Source organism: Selaginella moellendorffii, unplaced genomic scaffold (assembly GCF_000143415.4).
Source record: "Selaginella moellendorffii unplaced genomic scaffold, v1.0 SELMOscaffold_34, whole genome shotgun sequence".
NCBI classification, from domain to species: domain Eukaryota; kingdom Viridiplantae; phylum Streptophyta; class Lycopodiopsida; order Selaginellales; family Selaginellaceae; genus Selaginella; species Selaginella moellendorffii.
In genome coordinates this window covers 1,679,571-1,693,444 of record NW_003314295.1, presented here as the reverse complement: position 1 = coordinate 1,693,444, position 13,874 = coordinate 1,679,571, and the positions used below count along the sequence as shown (strand labels likewise).

Genomic DNA, 13,874 nt, shown 5'->3' with positions numbered 1-13,874 from the left:
TAATTCATAATAAGAAAATATCCCACAAAATCTTCACCTTTTACCTCTACCCTAACCCTAACCCAAACTAACTTTCCTTTTGTTAAAAAATCTTTTACTTCCTACCGCCCTAACCCTAATTTTTCGATAGCTTAACCCTAATTTCATGACGAAGCGAGCTTGTGACACGGATCTGGAGCGGGCGAGCAAGATCATCGATCACTGGCCCCGAAATTCGCAGCTAGACGACGAGCTCTGGCACAAATACCCGCGCCTGGTCGAAAGATACACCCTCCAGTTGCGCATCGGTGATGGATCCCAGGGCGTCTTCCAAGCCCTGCGAAGATCCGATGGAGCGGCCTTCGCGGTCAAGACCATCGCCCATGGCCGCGGGAGGGAAGAAGCGCGGGCCTTAACCATGGCGAGCGCCATCGCCGGCGTGATCAAGCTCGAGGAGGAGATTTTCGAGATGGTAGTGGGCGAGATGGACGACGAGGTCTGCCACTTGGTCCTGGAGCTGTGCTCTTGCAGCCTCACCGACATGATCAAGCTCAAGACGCGGCTGGGCGAGAAGGAGGCCGCCACCGTCGTCTACAACGTCGCCGTCGCGCTGGATCAAGTCCACGACCGCGGGATGATCCACTGCGATATCAAACCGGGAAACGTTCTCGTCAAGCCCGCGAGCGCTGGATCATCAACTCCGGGCGCGGCCGTCGCCGCCGCCACCAACAAGTACGAGATCAAACTTGGCGACTTTGGATCGTGCTGGCCGTGGAGCAGCGATGGAATCGGGACCCCCGGATTCATGGCTCCCGAGTCTGTCATCGCTGGATCATACTCCACCGCCAGTGATGTCTTCGGGCTCGGGATGGTTCTCTACACTTGCCTCTCCGGGATGACTCCGTTCTACAACTTGAGCTACCGGCGGATGATGGAGGTGTTTGCGAGGAGCGACGATAAGATCCAGAGGGAGCTCAAGTGGGACTGCATACCACCCCTGGCGGCGGACTTGATCCGGTGCATGATCGCAAGGTCGCCCGAGGAGCGCTTCACGCTGGAGCAGTTTTTCGATCACGAGTGGATACTGGGCTTCTTCCCGGACCAGTGAGATCCATCAAACAATGTAAGTGTAAATCTCGCAAAACGAGATCGCTATAACTATTGTGCATTGCGAAGAACTTAACTCAATGCCGATCCTTGAGCTTGACAAAGCTCTCCACTAAGCTCGGGCTGACCACATCCGCGATGGCTCCTTTCTCAGACAAAAGAAACGTCTTCTCCTTGACAGTGCTCTGCAATCGATTCACGTCTGTCTCGAGCTCCACTTGCGCTGGAAACACTAAAAAAATGAGAAAACAATCAAGGATACCAAAAAGTAGTGTCCCACCTCTTTCCAGATTGCAATGCACTTGATGAAAGGGCAGGCGTACGAAGACGTCGGCCCCCGGGCACAAGCTCCAGACGGGGCGCGATCCATCGGAATCACCACAGGTCCGGCAGATCTTCTCGTCGCTCTCACTGCTCAGGACGCTGCTCTTGGACGTCCGCGCCTGCCTGCGCAGCGCCGTGAGCGCCTCCCGCGTCCCATTCCGCGATTTGTCGCTCTCCACAAGCTGCGATCGAGGTATCAACTTCTCCGCGGCCGCATTCTCGGAGATTTACCTGGCGCCTGGCGATCAGGAGCTCCTCGGCGGCGAATTCGACTGCCTCGACCTTGCGCTGGAGCTGCTCGGACGAGAGCTCCATGCATAAAACCCTAAAACTTCACCCAAGAGCCCTAAACTTTGCCCAAGAACCCTAAAAGAGCGATTTGATAAATTTCCAAATAAATTACACACGGATAGATGGATGGATCACATCTCGCGTTATTTCATCTTCGACTTCTTCTCAGTCGATGATCAAGAGAGTGGGGTCGCAACAGCAGTCATCCAAGAGGCAGCAGCAGCACATCGCGGCCAAGCTACAGGGAAGAAATTAAAAATCGATGGTGTCAGGCTCCATCCAATCCAGATGAGAAAATGGAAAAGCTCGAGCGATCGACCGAAAGCTTACCATCCAGTCAAGAAATTGCTGTTGTTCTTGCGCGGAGGAGCTTGCTGTTGATACTGCGGCGGTGGAACTACTGGCGGTGGCTGCTGGTAGTATCCTCCCTGCGCTTGATTCGGGTAGCCTTGCGGGGGATAGCCCTGTGGCGGATACCCTGGAGACAAATCCGCAAGAGAGTAAATTTCAAGATCGTAGGAATCGAAAGCCACAAACTCCAAGAAAAAGATTTCTAGCGGCGAATGGAAATGCTGGAAGAACAAGAGAGACAAGAGGGAAGATTACGCATACCTTGTTGGGGGGGATAGCCATACGCCGGCTGCGCGGGATAGGCATATTTGGGATCCTCCGCCATTCCCCCGAGCAAGAAAGAATCGAAAAGATCGCGCAAGAACGCTCGAATCAAGCAACCAGCCAATCAGCTCTGGCGAAGATTAGAATTTCTAGTGCGCCGTGGATCGCAGATTTCTACAGTGCCGCGGCGAGGGATTGACAATCCAGATCTAACCCTCCCTGGCAAATAGCCGACACACAAAGGAAGGCGCAGCGAAGACCGGGGAGCGAAGAAATAAGAAAACGATCGGACACGCAACACGGAGAGAGCGACGAGAGCTAGGGCATATGCGGGGTATATACGGCGCGAAAAACCCGCGCAGAATATACCGCCAGCGTTGACGCATATTCCGTCAAGCAACATTCTAAGGAATATCCTCTATATACAAAAAATCGGGCTAGTACGGGAGATCACACTCTCTTGGGAAGGCCGTACGCCTTCTTGAGGAACTTGGAGGCCGTCTCGTCCGCGCGGTGGCAGAGAACTCGCAGCACCGTGTTTGGATCCGATGGGCTCCAGCTCTTGGGATTGGGGGGCACGGGCGCGGAGGAGGAGCCCCTCGATCTGCCGCCGCCGTCGAGCGACTTGAGCCTGTCGATGAGCTCGCCAGTCTCCATGGCGAAGAGCGGGAGGACTTGCGCTGCGCACGACGAGTACCTGTCCACCACCTCCGCCGGGAGCCCGTCGCCATCGGCCTTGAACAGCTCCCGTAGCGCCGCCAGGTCCTCCTCCAGCATCGCCGCGTCCGCGGCTTGGAACGCTCTTGACGGCCCGCCGCCAAGGATCACCAGCGAGAATGCGTCGAAGCAGCACCTCATGAGCGCCGTCACGAGCTTGTTCCGGAGCCGCCCCGAAACGGTCGACGCGATGACTTCCAGCTGCGCGTCCAGCTGATGGATCACCTGGTCCACCCGGGCGTTTGCCACGCCCCCGGCGTACAGTCCGTCCCACAGCACCGCCCTCATGTCTTGGAAAACGGCGCGGTGGACGCCGGCCTCGGTCAGCTTCTGGATGCCTTCTTTACAGCTCGACCGTGCTCTTTCAAACTTTGCCTGATCGCCGCTGGCGTCTGGAGATTTGCCCGGCTGCTTTTTGGATTGTGGCTCCGAGTCTCGCTTCACGCTGTTGTCCTGCCACCCGGCTCGTATGCGCTTGTCCATAAACTCGAGCTCAGACTCCAGATGATACAGCGTATTTATGCGGACGCAGAGGTGCTGCAGCTCGGTCGTGTCGACGTGCTGGACGCCATTCCTGGGCTCTACCTGTCCCTTCCTTTTGTCCTTTTTGAACCAGGATAAGCTGCTCTTTGCATGGAGATCTTTGTTCCATCGCGTTAAAGGCGGCAAACGGGGATTTGTCTTGGATTCTACGAAAACCACAAAGAAACATAAGATATCAGTCCGAAAGTTTCCTTGGTTGGCCCGCAAAATAATAGCTTACCGCAGTTGGAGACGGCGTGAGCAACATATCGATACAAAACTCGGTCCACCCCGGAAGCAAGGTCCTGGACTACGTCCTTTGGAGGCGAGATGGGGAGCACGTAGAAAGCGTCCAAGGTCTCTTCGATCAGCCGCAACAGCTCCACCACTGATGGCGCATAATGCTCACGCATTGCATTTGGATTCCAGTCCTACAGACAGGCCACAAAACGTCAGCCAAAGTGGAGACACGCTTCAGAAACAAAACCTCTTTTGCCATGTTTCTTTCCGCCCACTCCCCGAGGCGTTCGATGCTCGATTGCACCCACTGTTTTGTCAAGGCCGCTACAGTGGAATCACCTTCAAAAGGAGGCATTTCTCGAATGAGGCCCTTTCCTCCGTCGTCACAGTCAACCGCGTCCTCGACGACGGCCTGAACGAGCTCTTTCTCCAGCTGGTCTGCCGACTTCAGAACCTCTACGGATTCGGGAGTGAGAATTTTGAGTCCAGTCAAGTACTGTTTAAGTTCCCTGTGGTAGCACGCGTGGAGAGTCGCAGCTGCCACACCCCCAGGATTGGGATGCCACTGACTGAAGATTGGACTGTACTTTGCCTTCTCATTTCGGAGAAGATCCATAGTATCTTTTGCAAGGACAGCAAGCGCCGGAGTCTGAGTTTTGGCCAACTTTCTCTTGGAATCAACTGGCTCCATCATCTGCGTCCAATTAACAGTAGTTAGCTAAACAAACAGTACCGCAGAACTGACAGAACTTACCATTGCGAAAGCACTCCTAACCGAGGAACGTATGTAGGCATCAATCCTGGTGGCCGCCACGTTCACTTGCTCCGTCCGTCTTCGGCGATACTCTTGAGAGATGTCCTCGTGCAAGATCTGAGCAGCAGCGAGGGCGTACGGGATCAGCTTGTCCATGAGTCCGGCACCTCCAACTGGAAACGCGTCGTGGTACGAAAAGAGCCTCTTCTCAACTGACTGTTGCATCCCCGACAAAGCCGAGCTCAGAAGCTGGATATAAATGGGATCCCGTTCGTTCTTGGCATCCTTAGAAACTTCATTCAACTGAGTCTGAGCAGCACCTAGAAGTTCCAGCTCAGTCTCGCCCGTGACGAAGAACTGTCGGAACAAAACCCACAGGAAGCAGATGTTGTGAACTTTCTGATCGATGCCAAGTATACTCCAGCCATTTTTGAGCAAGTCCACCAACTCATCCATCTCGTCGATGACAGCACTCGGATCCTGTGTGTCGAAGCAGCACTGCAGTAACACCTGGTAAAGGTGGACGTTGAAAGGATAGCCATCTGCCCAATGGATACCATCGTCTCCCCTGCTTGCTAAGGCCATAGCTGCGCTTCTCAACGCTTGCATGCGTTCGCTATTCCGACCGGTCTCAAACGGAGTTTGCCTGGCTTCAAACAGCACCTGCTTCAAGCGCTGCGCTCCAATCTCACGTTTGTCCAAATCGATCTTAGGATGGCAAAGCAAACCGGCCTCCAGAACGTCTAGCTGAGAACTTCGCCACTGGTTGTATTCCTCGCTCTCAAAAAAATCGGTGGAGCCAATGTTCTGGAGAAGCTCCACGGGAACAACGAGAGACTTTCCAGTCTGCATCAACAAAAAGAGGAAAGGTGGGCTTAAACAGCTTAAGCAAAGGAGTAAAAGCTTGGAACGGGATTTCCATACCTGTCCTGCTGTAGCTCTCGTCAGTGCTCGTCTCACTCTGGCATCCACTTTCTCCGATACACCTAATTGAATTCTCAGACGCTCTATCGGCTGCTTGGCTTTTCCTTGACTGTCACTGTCGCGTTTAGATCTAAGCCCCAGAGCTTTCTTCATTCGACTGGCAGCCATAGCCGTGGCTGATTTCTCGGCAGGCTTGTTCAAACTCGTGCTCTTCTTGATCCCTGTGTAAACCAGCGCCCTGGCGGCGATGGAACCCGATGCTACCAGGATAATTTCATACGCGGCTTCCTTGAGAGCGCTCTCGGACAAGTTCACATCCAGCGGTGGCAACCCGGGCCCAATTTCCGTCGATCTCCTGCTACCAGTCTCCATACTCTTGGATTTGGAGAGAAATCGATTCATTCTCACCAAGATCTACCCGAAATCACAGCCTCTCGCGACAGCGATCGCAATGTAGCTCAGATAATCCGTGGATTCCGAGCTGAGGGACTGATCATACCGATTGGAGGCGTTGCTTGACCTCGTCGCTACTCCACGACGCGCTTGGCCCCCCTCGAGCCCCAAACCCTAGAACAAAGGATTTAAGCACTCCTTTTACCAGCAAAGAAGAAAGAGCTGTGCGTGTGGAACATTTGACAGCCCAGCACGAGACGCGTGTCAGCCTCTGATAAGACAGAATGTTTTCCCCTCACAGGACGATTCGAGCCGTGCCAATCCGGTAGCATATTCGCCACAGATGCGATCGATCTGGACCGTTGGTTGCAAACTCTGCAGTCGGATCGTCCATGGCGTATGGCCTGTACAGAACCCTAAACCCTAAGCCATTTCATCCCCAGTCTATCTCCAGGTTTCCCTCCAGGTATATAATGCGCTTTGCCGCAGCTAGGGTTTGTGATTCCATTCCGAAATTTCTTCTTCCAGCGGTAGGGTTCTAGCTCGGCGCGTCGCGGCCCTAGATTGTGGATGTCGCATGGTGTGCCGGCTGGGAATTCGCTGCAGCGCCTGAGAAAAGCTTCAAATGCCATCGCGGTTTGCGCCGAGGAATCGACTGGGCGTCCGTAAGGTCTGTAAATCCGGGAGAATGTGAGGTTTTGTGGCCTTCTTGCGCGGCTTTTCTACAGTAGATAGGGATCTAGACGACCATAGGGCTTGGTTTCTGTGTGGTGTGATGATCTAGAGGTGCATTTGGCGCTCTGTTGACTCTCTTTTTTCTTTGTCTTCCTTGCAGAAGAACCAGGGGAAGTCCGAAATGACTGTGAGCCCTTCCAGTAGCAATGGAGATTTCCTTAAGGCAGATCTTGACGAGGAGGGCTGGAAACAAAGTCGCGTGCTGCGCTGTTCTTACCGCGTGCTTCAACTTATTGGAAATGCGACCCTTACCGAGAAGGTGATCCGTGAGGCACTGGGAAACAATCCAGACACGAGCAAAGCTCTCAGACTGTAAGGACTAGAAAATGTGCGTTCTTTGCAGTCTGGTGTATTAACATTGTTTTTCTTGCCTGAGAACTCGCAGACTGCTCAAGAGGAAAATGATAAAGCGTGTTGGATATGGAGGTAGAAGCTGTCCGTTCCACTACCAGTTAAGATTTTTCTTTCTTCTTTCTTTTTCACTAACTCGGGGGAGTTTAATAGGTCTCTCTCGAGGTCTCCCTCCAAAGAGACCGACGAAAAAGCAGAGCTTACTAGCTCTAGTTCCGCCGAGAACACAGACATGCCAGACGAGGAGAGGCACGACAACAAAACGAACACGATGAGCAACGCGCTGGTAACGACGAGCACTGCGGTGGTAGCGGACGCGGTGGTAGCGATCAAGAGGGACCCGAGCGAGACCACCACCAATGGCACGGAGGAGCCCGCCGACGAGGTACTTGTCGCCACCACAAAGCTCAAAGTTTCAAAGGCTTCGAAGGAGCCTAAGAAGGCACAGGTAAAAGCCACCGCCGCGGTTGCCAAGGCCGTGGCAAAGGCCGGCCCTGGCGGATTGACGGAGCAACAGTTGCTAGAGATCCCAGTGCCGGGGTGGAGACTTGTAGACGATTGAGCTTCCCGGGGTGGAGGAGGAGGAGGAGGAAGAATGGATGCTGCTCCGTGTAGATATCTCTGGACTGAGCTTTTCATCAAGGGGGCGACAGAGAGAGCTTCATCGTTGGTTGGATTGGATCCTTTGTTCGTTCTTTGGAGAGATTTCTCGTTTTTAGTGCTGCTTGGTCCTGACAACAGGAGGAAGAAGGAAAAAAAAAGTTTCTAGGGGCAGGGATGGACTTTAATGGCGGAAGAACAACAAAAAAAAATTCTCTCTTGCGACGAGTTTTGGTGTACAATTTGGAACCTCTCCTCCCGCTGCCCCGGTTGTAACGTTCCCAGGCGACGAAGCACAGCCCAGTGAGAAGAATAAGTTATTTGTTAATTTCAGTTTAACCAGTTTGTTTAACTTTGTACTAACTTAATACTTCTAAATCATAGGGCTGACGTGTCGTCGCGCTTTTGCCCTTTTAGCCGCCAAAAGAGAGGAATTAGGGTTCTAGAGGTTTGTTCTAGGTCTTTGGCATCGCTGCTACGATGCCGGGAGTGGAGGTTGAGCCAGAGATCGTGAAGCAGAAGCCGAAGAAGCTCAAGGCAGCTGCGGCGGAGGATTTGGCGGATAAGAAGAAGGAGATGGATTCGTCCGAGAAGAAGGAGAAGAAGAGGAAGAAGAAAGAGGGCGAGAGTGGCAATGCGGAGGAGCCAGAGAAGAAGCGCAAGAAATCCGAGGTGCCGTCGAGCCCGGAGAAGAGCGACATTGATGTCGAGAATCCCTACGCGCTGGAGAATTTCCGGATCTCGGACGCTGTCAAGGGGATGCTCAGGGAGAAAGGGATCAAGGCCTTGTTCCAAATTCAAGCTCAGAGCTTTGACATCGTCCTAGATGGCGATGATCTGGTTGGAAGAGCGCGCACTGGCCAAGTAAGTCCTTCGTTGTAGCTTTAGAGCGCCTAAAGTTCTTGTTTTTCCAGGGAAAAACGCTAGCTTTTGTGTTGCCTATCATTGAATCGCTGCGAAAGTCTTCTTCGGGGAAAAAAGGTTATGGACGTGCTCCCACGGTTCTAGTTCTTGCTCCAACGCGTGAATTGGCGAAACAAGTAAGTGGAAACTTCATGACTCGCGAGTAAAGCTTTCTTCTCTATAGGTTCATGCAGACTTTGAGTGCTACGGAGGTGCTGCTGGCTTGAGCACTATTTGTGTTTATGGTGGAAGTCAGTATGGTCCCCAGCAGAATGCTATGCGTCGTGGTGTGGACATTGTTGTTGGGACTCCTGGACGTATTAAGGTAATGGATTTTGTTGTTCTGGACATCCTTACCAGGCTTCGGTTTTGCAGGATTTCCTGGACCGCGGTGACTTGAACTTGAAAACTTTGAAGTTCCGAGTCCTTGATGAGGCCGATGAGATGCTTAACATGGGATTTGTGGAGGCTGTTGAAGCTATTTTAGGCGCTGTCGAAGATACCTCCTCCGTGCAGACACTTTTGTTCAGTGCTACTATGCCCAGCTGGGTGAAAGAGGTGCGTGACGGAATAAAAATGAATCTTTCTGTTCATATGAACTTTTTTTTATCTTCAGATAGCAACGAGGTTTCTTAAACCAAATAAGAAAACCGTGGACCTTGTTGGAGATGAGAAAATGAAGGCCAGTAACAATGTCAAGCACTTGCTGCTTCAATGCGCTTATTCTGCGAGGTCTCAGATGATAGCAGATGTGATTAAGGTTTATGGCAGGTAAAGCATTTCATTTCCTAGGGGAGGTTGCTCTCATCTGTTCTTTTCTTTTCTTTCTTTCCAGTGGTGGAAGAGTTATAGTTTTCACGGAGACGAAAAATGATGCTTCCGAGCTTGCTGGTTCGTTAGGGACAAACGTCGCCAGGCCATTACACGGAGACATTCCACAAGCACAGCGAGAGGTAACGAATGGATTACATAGTCAGCAGTGCGTTACATCGTTTCTTTTACAGCACACTCTAGCTGGATTTCGGTCTGCAAAGTTCCTTGTCTTAGTTGCCACCGATGTTGCTGCTCGAGGTTTGGATATCAATGACGTCCAACTCATTATCCAGGTTTGCTTCCTCTATTGCATCATAACGGGTTGTAAAGTTTCGATGAGCAGTGTGAGCCACCAAAGGATGTAGAGACTTACATTCACCGATCAGGTCGGACGGGGCGAGCGGGTATGTTGTTCAGTATCCTTTTATAGTATAACTTGCTGATGATCCACTTCGATTTTCAGGAAATACGGGAATTGCCGTGATGATGTTCGATCGGAAGAAGGAATATATGATACCTATGATTGAAGCGAAGGCAGGATTTAAGTTCGAAAAGATCACACCTCCTCAGCCCTCTACAATCGCTAAGGAATCATCATTCACCGCTATTAAGGCCGTTTCAGCAGTTTCAGACAGGTACATCTCAACCTTCTCTTGATTTATTTCTAAAATGTATCGTACTCTTTCAGCGTAGTACCCTTCTTCAAAGAAGCAGCAGAGCAACTTGTCAGCGATTGCAAGCGTCCGGCCGTGGAACTTCTGGCTAAGGCTCTAGCGAAGATTGCCGTAAGCGTTTATATTCTTAAGCCACGAATGTTATATCTGATGCTTTGAAATTCTGACAGGGGTGCACTGAAGTGAAGAGGAGATCATTGCAGACATCGCATGACGACGCTACAACTTTACTTTTCGAAGTGTCCAAGCCGATACATTCCGTGGGGTACGTTTGCAATTTCCAAAGTCGATTCTTTTCTCTAATACGCTGCAACACAGATATATCTTCAATGCGTTGCGAGGTTTTTTAAGCGAGGAATGTAGTTCCTCGATTCGGCGCATGAACCTTACTGCGGACGGTAAAGCAGCGGTCTTTGACGTTCCCAGCGCAATGGTGGACGAGTTTTTGATCGGTAAAACAAATTCACCTCATTGCCGTATGTTCCTAAGTCTGCTGCGTGATCAGGAAACGACGGCGCGGATAACTTCACCATCTCGATTCCTGAGTCTCTTCCAGAGCTGACGGCCAAGCCCGAGAGAACGTACTGCATTTTACATTCCTTCATGCGCTGGTTTTCGCTGACGTGTTCGTGTTTCGTTTCCACAGGGGTGGATATGGCGGTGGTGGCTATGGAGGTGGTGGAAGCAGCAGAGGTGGATACAGCGGTGGAAGAGGTAACAGAGGAGGATTTAGCAGTGGAAGAGGTCGTGGAGGCTACAGTGGCGGTGGAAGAGGGGGCCGCAAGTACTAGCTCCACGAAAACTCCAGTTTTGATTGTGAGGACGACGACGAAACTTTTGGCAAGGCGGAGATAAAGATATTCTTCGGGTGACTCTAGAATGCGATCATCCCAGCTAGTAGGATTGGAGCAACAGCAACAATTTTGGATCCAGCAGCAGCAGCAGGATCTTTCGAGTTTTGACTCTGCCGCGGCTGTTCGTCTCGTCCGGGAATGTAACTCGATTGCTAGAGGCAAACTTCTTCACTCCAAAATCTCGAGTAGCCCGAGCTTGTCTCGCGATGGGTATTTGGCCTCGAGCCTCGTTTACATGTATCTCAGGTGTGGCAGCCTCGAGAGCGCGATAGACGTCTTCCACAAGATCGCCCACAAGAGCATCGTGCTTTGGACGGTCCTGATATCCGCTTACGTGTCGCGCGGCCATTCGGCGGCCGCCATAGCTTTGTTCCATCGAATCTTGCAAGAGGGCATCGCGCTAGATGCTATTGTGTTTGTGTCGGTGCTTAGTGCGTGCTCGAGCGAGGAATTCCTCGCGGCGGGACGATTGATCCATCGCTGCGCGGTCGAGGCTGGATTGGGGCTCCAGGAGATCGTTGCGAGCGCGCTGGTGAGCATGTATGGCCGGTGTGGGAGCCTGCGCGACGCAAATGCCCTGTTTGGGCATCTGGAGAGGCATCTGGATGTGGTGCTGTGGAACGCGATGATCACCGCGAATTCGCAGAATGGATCGCCGAGAGAGGCGTTGGAGATCTTCTATCGGATGCTCCAGCTCGGGATCCCGCCGGATCTCGTCACATTTGTCTCGGTCTTCAAGGCGTGTTCTTCGTCGCCATCACTTCGCGCTTCCCAGGTGAAGGGATTCCACGCCTGCCTCGATGAAACAGGGCTTGGATCTGACGTCGTCGTGGCTACTGCTCTGGTGAATGCGTACGCGCGCTGCGGAGAGATCGATTGTGCCAGGAAATTCTTTGCGGAGATGCCCGAGAGGAATGCCGTGTCGTGGACATCGATGATCGCAGCATTTACCCAGATCGGCCATCTGCTAGCCGTGGAGACGTTCCACGCGATGCTTCTCGAGGGCGTGGTTCCAACGCGATCCACTCTCTTTGCGGCGCTGGAAGGATGCGAGGATCTTCGCGTCGCGCGGCTCGTCGAGGCCATCGCCCAAGAGATCGGCGTCGTCACGGACGTAGCCATCGTCACGGATCTTGTGATGGCCTACGCGAGATGTGATGGCCAAGAGGATGCGATCAGGGTCTTCTCGGCGCGCGAGGAGGGCGAATGGGATGCCGCGCTCGTCACTGCGATGATCGCAGTATACGCGCAGTGCCGGGATCGCCGGTCGACGTTCAAGCTCTGGGGCGCAGCCATCGAGCGCGGGATCTCGCCCGACAGGATCCTCTACATCACCGCGCTGGATGCGTGCGCGAGCCTGGCGGCGCTGAGCGAGGGTAGGCAAATCCACGCCTGCGTCGCCGCGGATCGGCGCCTCGATCGCGATGTCACGCTCGGGAACGCGATCGTGAGCATGTATGGGCAATGCGGCAGCCTGCGCGACGCCAGGGACGCTTTCGATGGAATGCCCGCCAGGGACGAGATCTCCTGGAATGCGATGCTCTCCGCGAGCGCGCAGCACGGCCGCGTCGAGGATTGCTGCGATCTCTTCCGGGCGATGCTCCAGGAGGGATTTGATGCCGAGAGGATCGCCTTCTTGAATCTCCTCTCGGCGTGCGCGCACGCCGGGCTCGTGAAAGCCGGATGCGAGCACTTCTCGGCGATGACCGGGGATCACGGCGTGGTTCCCGCGACCGAGCACTACGGATGCATGGTGGATCTTCTGGGGCGGAAGGGCCGGCTCGCGGATGCGCACGGAATCGTCCAGGCGATGCCTGTGCCGCCCGATGCCGCCACGTGGATGGCCCTGATGGGCGCGTGCCGGATCTACGGCGATACCGAGCGCGGGAGATTTGCCGCCGAGAGGGTCTTGGAGCTCAGGGCGGATCACACCGCGGCCTATGTCGCGCTTTGCAACATCTACTCGGCGGCCGGGCGGTGGGACGATGCTGCGGCGGTGAGGAAGATCATGGCCGATCTGGGGCTCCGGAAGATCCCGGGCGTGAGCTCGATCGAGATCCGGAGCAAGGTGCACGAGTTTGTGGTGCGCGATCGATCGCACCCACAGTCGGAGGCGATCTACGCGGAGCTGGAGCGCGTGATGGGCGCGATCGAGCGCGCGGGGTACCGGGCGGTCACGGGCGAGGTGCTCCACGACGTGGAGGAGGAGCAGAAGGAGCAGCTGCTGCGATTCCACAGCGAGAAGCTCGCCATCGCGTTTGGGATGATGAGCACGCCGCAGGGATCCACGCTACGCGTGATCAAGAACTTGCGGGTGTGCGTGGATTGCCACAACGCCTCGAAATTCATCTCCAAGGTGTTTGGCAGGGAGATCGTGGTGAGGGACGTGAGGAGGTTCCACCATTTCAAGGATGGGGCGTGCTCTTGCGGGGATTACTGGTGAGGACGATGGCCCCGGACCGTCCGATGCGGCTATTTGAATATCGGCCGTCCGATTAGATATTTGAACTGGACCGTCTGATGTGGCGCGTCGAAACTAGGCCGTGCGATAAGATGTACTGTTTTATTTTTAAAAAAGAAAAAGAGAGCCACGTGGAAATTTAGGGCTGGGGTTTGAGAGGGAGCTAGGGTTTGAGGACGCGGAGGAGAGAAGGCAGGAATCGGAGCTATGCCGGGCTCGGATCGAGTGCACGATGAGAAGATGGATGCCTGCTACGACGTGATGCTGCGCAGGTTCGTGTATTCGTCGGCGGTGGGAGTGTTCGCGGGGCTGCTGTTCTTCCGCTCGCCATCGGCGCGATGGGCGACCATGGCATTTGGCGCGGGCGTGGGATTGGGCTCCGGCTACACAGATTGCTCCAGGATCCTCAAAGACTCCAATTCATCGCTGGGATTGTTGGGCCGAGCAGATTAGAGACAGAACGAACAGGGTTTTTTGGGGGTGGAAGTTTTCTCTCCGCATTTTGGATCGACAAGGAGGAGGAATTTGGTCCGAGAATAAGAAAGTAAGAACCAAGATCATCAATGATAAGCTCACTTTGTTTTTGTTTCTCTCGATCTTATTCTTGGTGTTCTCTT

The 13,874-nt window shown here is 53.5% G+C and overlaps 6 protein-coding genes across 6 annotated transcripts; 5 read left to right on the top strand and 1 right to left on the bottom strand.

Annotated features, from left to right (window-relative positions):
* The first annotated feature begins 145 nt into the window (after positions 1-145).
* On the top strand, positions 146-1,087 carry LOC9639365 (calcium-dependent protein kinase 6). Its single transcript, XM_024682383.1, has one exon. It carries the CDS (start codon positions 146-148, stop codon positions 1,085-1,087), a length of 942 nt encoding a protein of 313 aa, XP_024538151.1.
* A 675-nt stretch (positions 1,088-1,762) lies between these two features.
* LOC9656156 lies at positions 1,763-6,084 on the bottom strand. Its single transcript, XM_024682547.1, has 7 exons — positions 5,474-6,084; positions 4,550-5,395; positions 4,043-4,489; positions 3,797-3,986; positions 2,314-3,722; positions 2,032-2,179; positions 1,763-1,939 (listed from the first exon to the last, which is right to left on the bottom strand). The coding sequence occupies exons 1-5, from the start codon at positions 5,873-5,875 to the stop codon at positions 2,767-2,769; spliced, it is 2,841 nt and encodes a 946-aa protein (XP_024538315.1). The 5' UTR covers positions 5,876-6,084; the 3' UTR covers positions 1,763-1,939; positions 2,032-2,179; positions 2,314-2,766.
* Positions 6,085-6,241: 157 nt separating this feature from the next.
* Positions 6,242-7,933, top strand: LOC112348998. The gene is made up of 5 exons (XM_024682549.1): positions 6,242-6,332; positions 6,395-6,536; positions 6,702-6,913; positions 6,987-7,052; positions 7,106-7,933. Exons 2-5 carry the CDS (start codon positions 6,492-6,494, stop codon positions 7,512-7,514), a joined length of 732 nt encoding a protein of 243 aa, XP_024538317.1. The 5' UTR covers positions 6,242-6,332; positions 6,395-6,491; the 3' UTR covers positions 7,515-7,933.
* A 54-nt stretch (positions 7,934-7,987) lies between these two features.
* Positions 7,988-10,814, top strand: LOC9656155 (DEAD-box ATP-dependent RNA helicase 7). The gene is made up of 14 exons (XM_024682548.1): positions 7,988-8,416; positions 8,467-8,592; positions 8,640-8,780; positions 8,831-9,013; positions 9,072-9,226; positions 9,291-9,408; positions 9,460-9,561; positions 9,612-9,672; positions 9,732-9,903; positions 9,957-10,053; positions 10,113-10,207; positions 10,261-10,394; positions 10,448-10,523; positions 10,589-10,814. The coding sequence occupies exons 1-14, from the start codon at positions 8,033-8,035 to the stop codon at positions 10,731-10,733; spliced, it is 1,989 nt and encodes a 662-aa protein (XP_024538316.1). The 5' UTR covers positions 7,988-8,032; the 3' UTR covers positions 10,734-10,814.
* LOC9656154 (pentatricopeptide repeat-containing protein At3g26782, mitochondrial) lies at positions 10,803-13,395 on the top strand. The gene has a single exon (XM_002977571.2). The coding sequence runs from the start codon at positions 10,822-10,824 to the stop codon at positions 13,237-13,239; it is 2,418 nt and encodes an 805-aa protein (XP_002977617.1). The 5' UTR covers positions 10,803-10,821; the 3' UTR covers positions 13,240-13,395.
* Positions 13,393-13,847, top strand: LOC9656153 (MICOS complex subunit Mic10). Its single transcript, XM_002977570.2, has one exon. The coding sequence runs from the start codon at positions 13,465-13,467 to the stop codon at positions 13,708-13,710; it is 246 nt and encodes an 81-aa protein (XP_002977616.2). The 5' UTR covers positions 13,393-13,464; the 3' UTR covers positions 13,711-13,847.
* Positions 13,848-13,874: the final 27 nt, after the last annotated feature.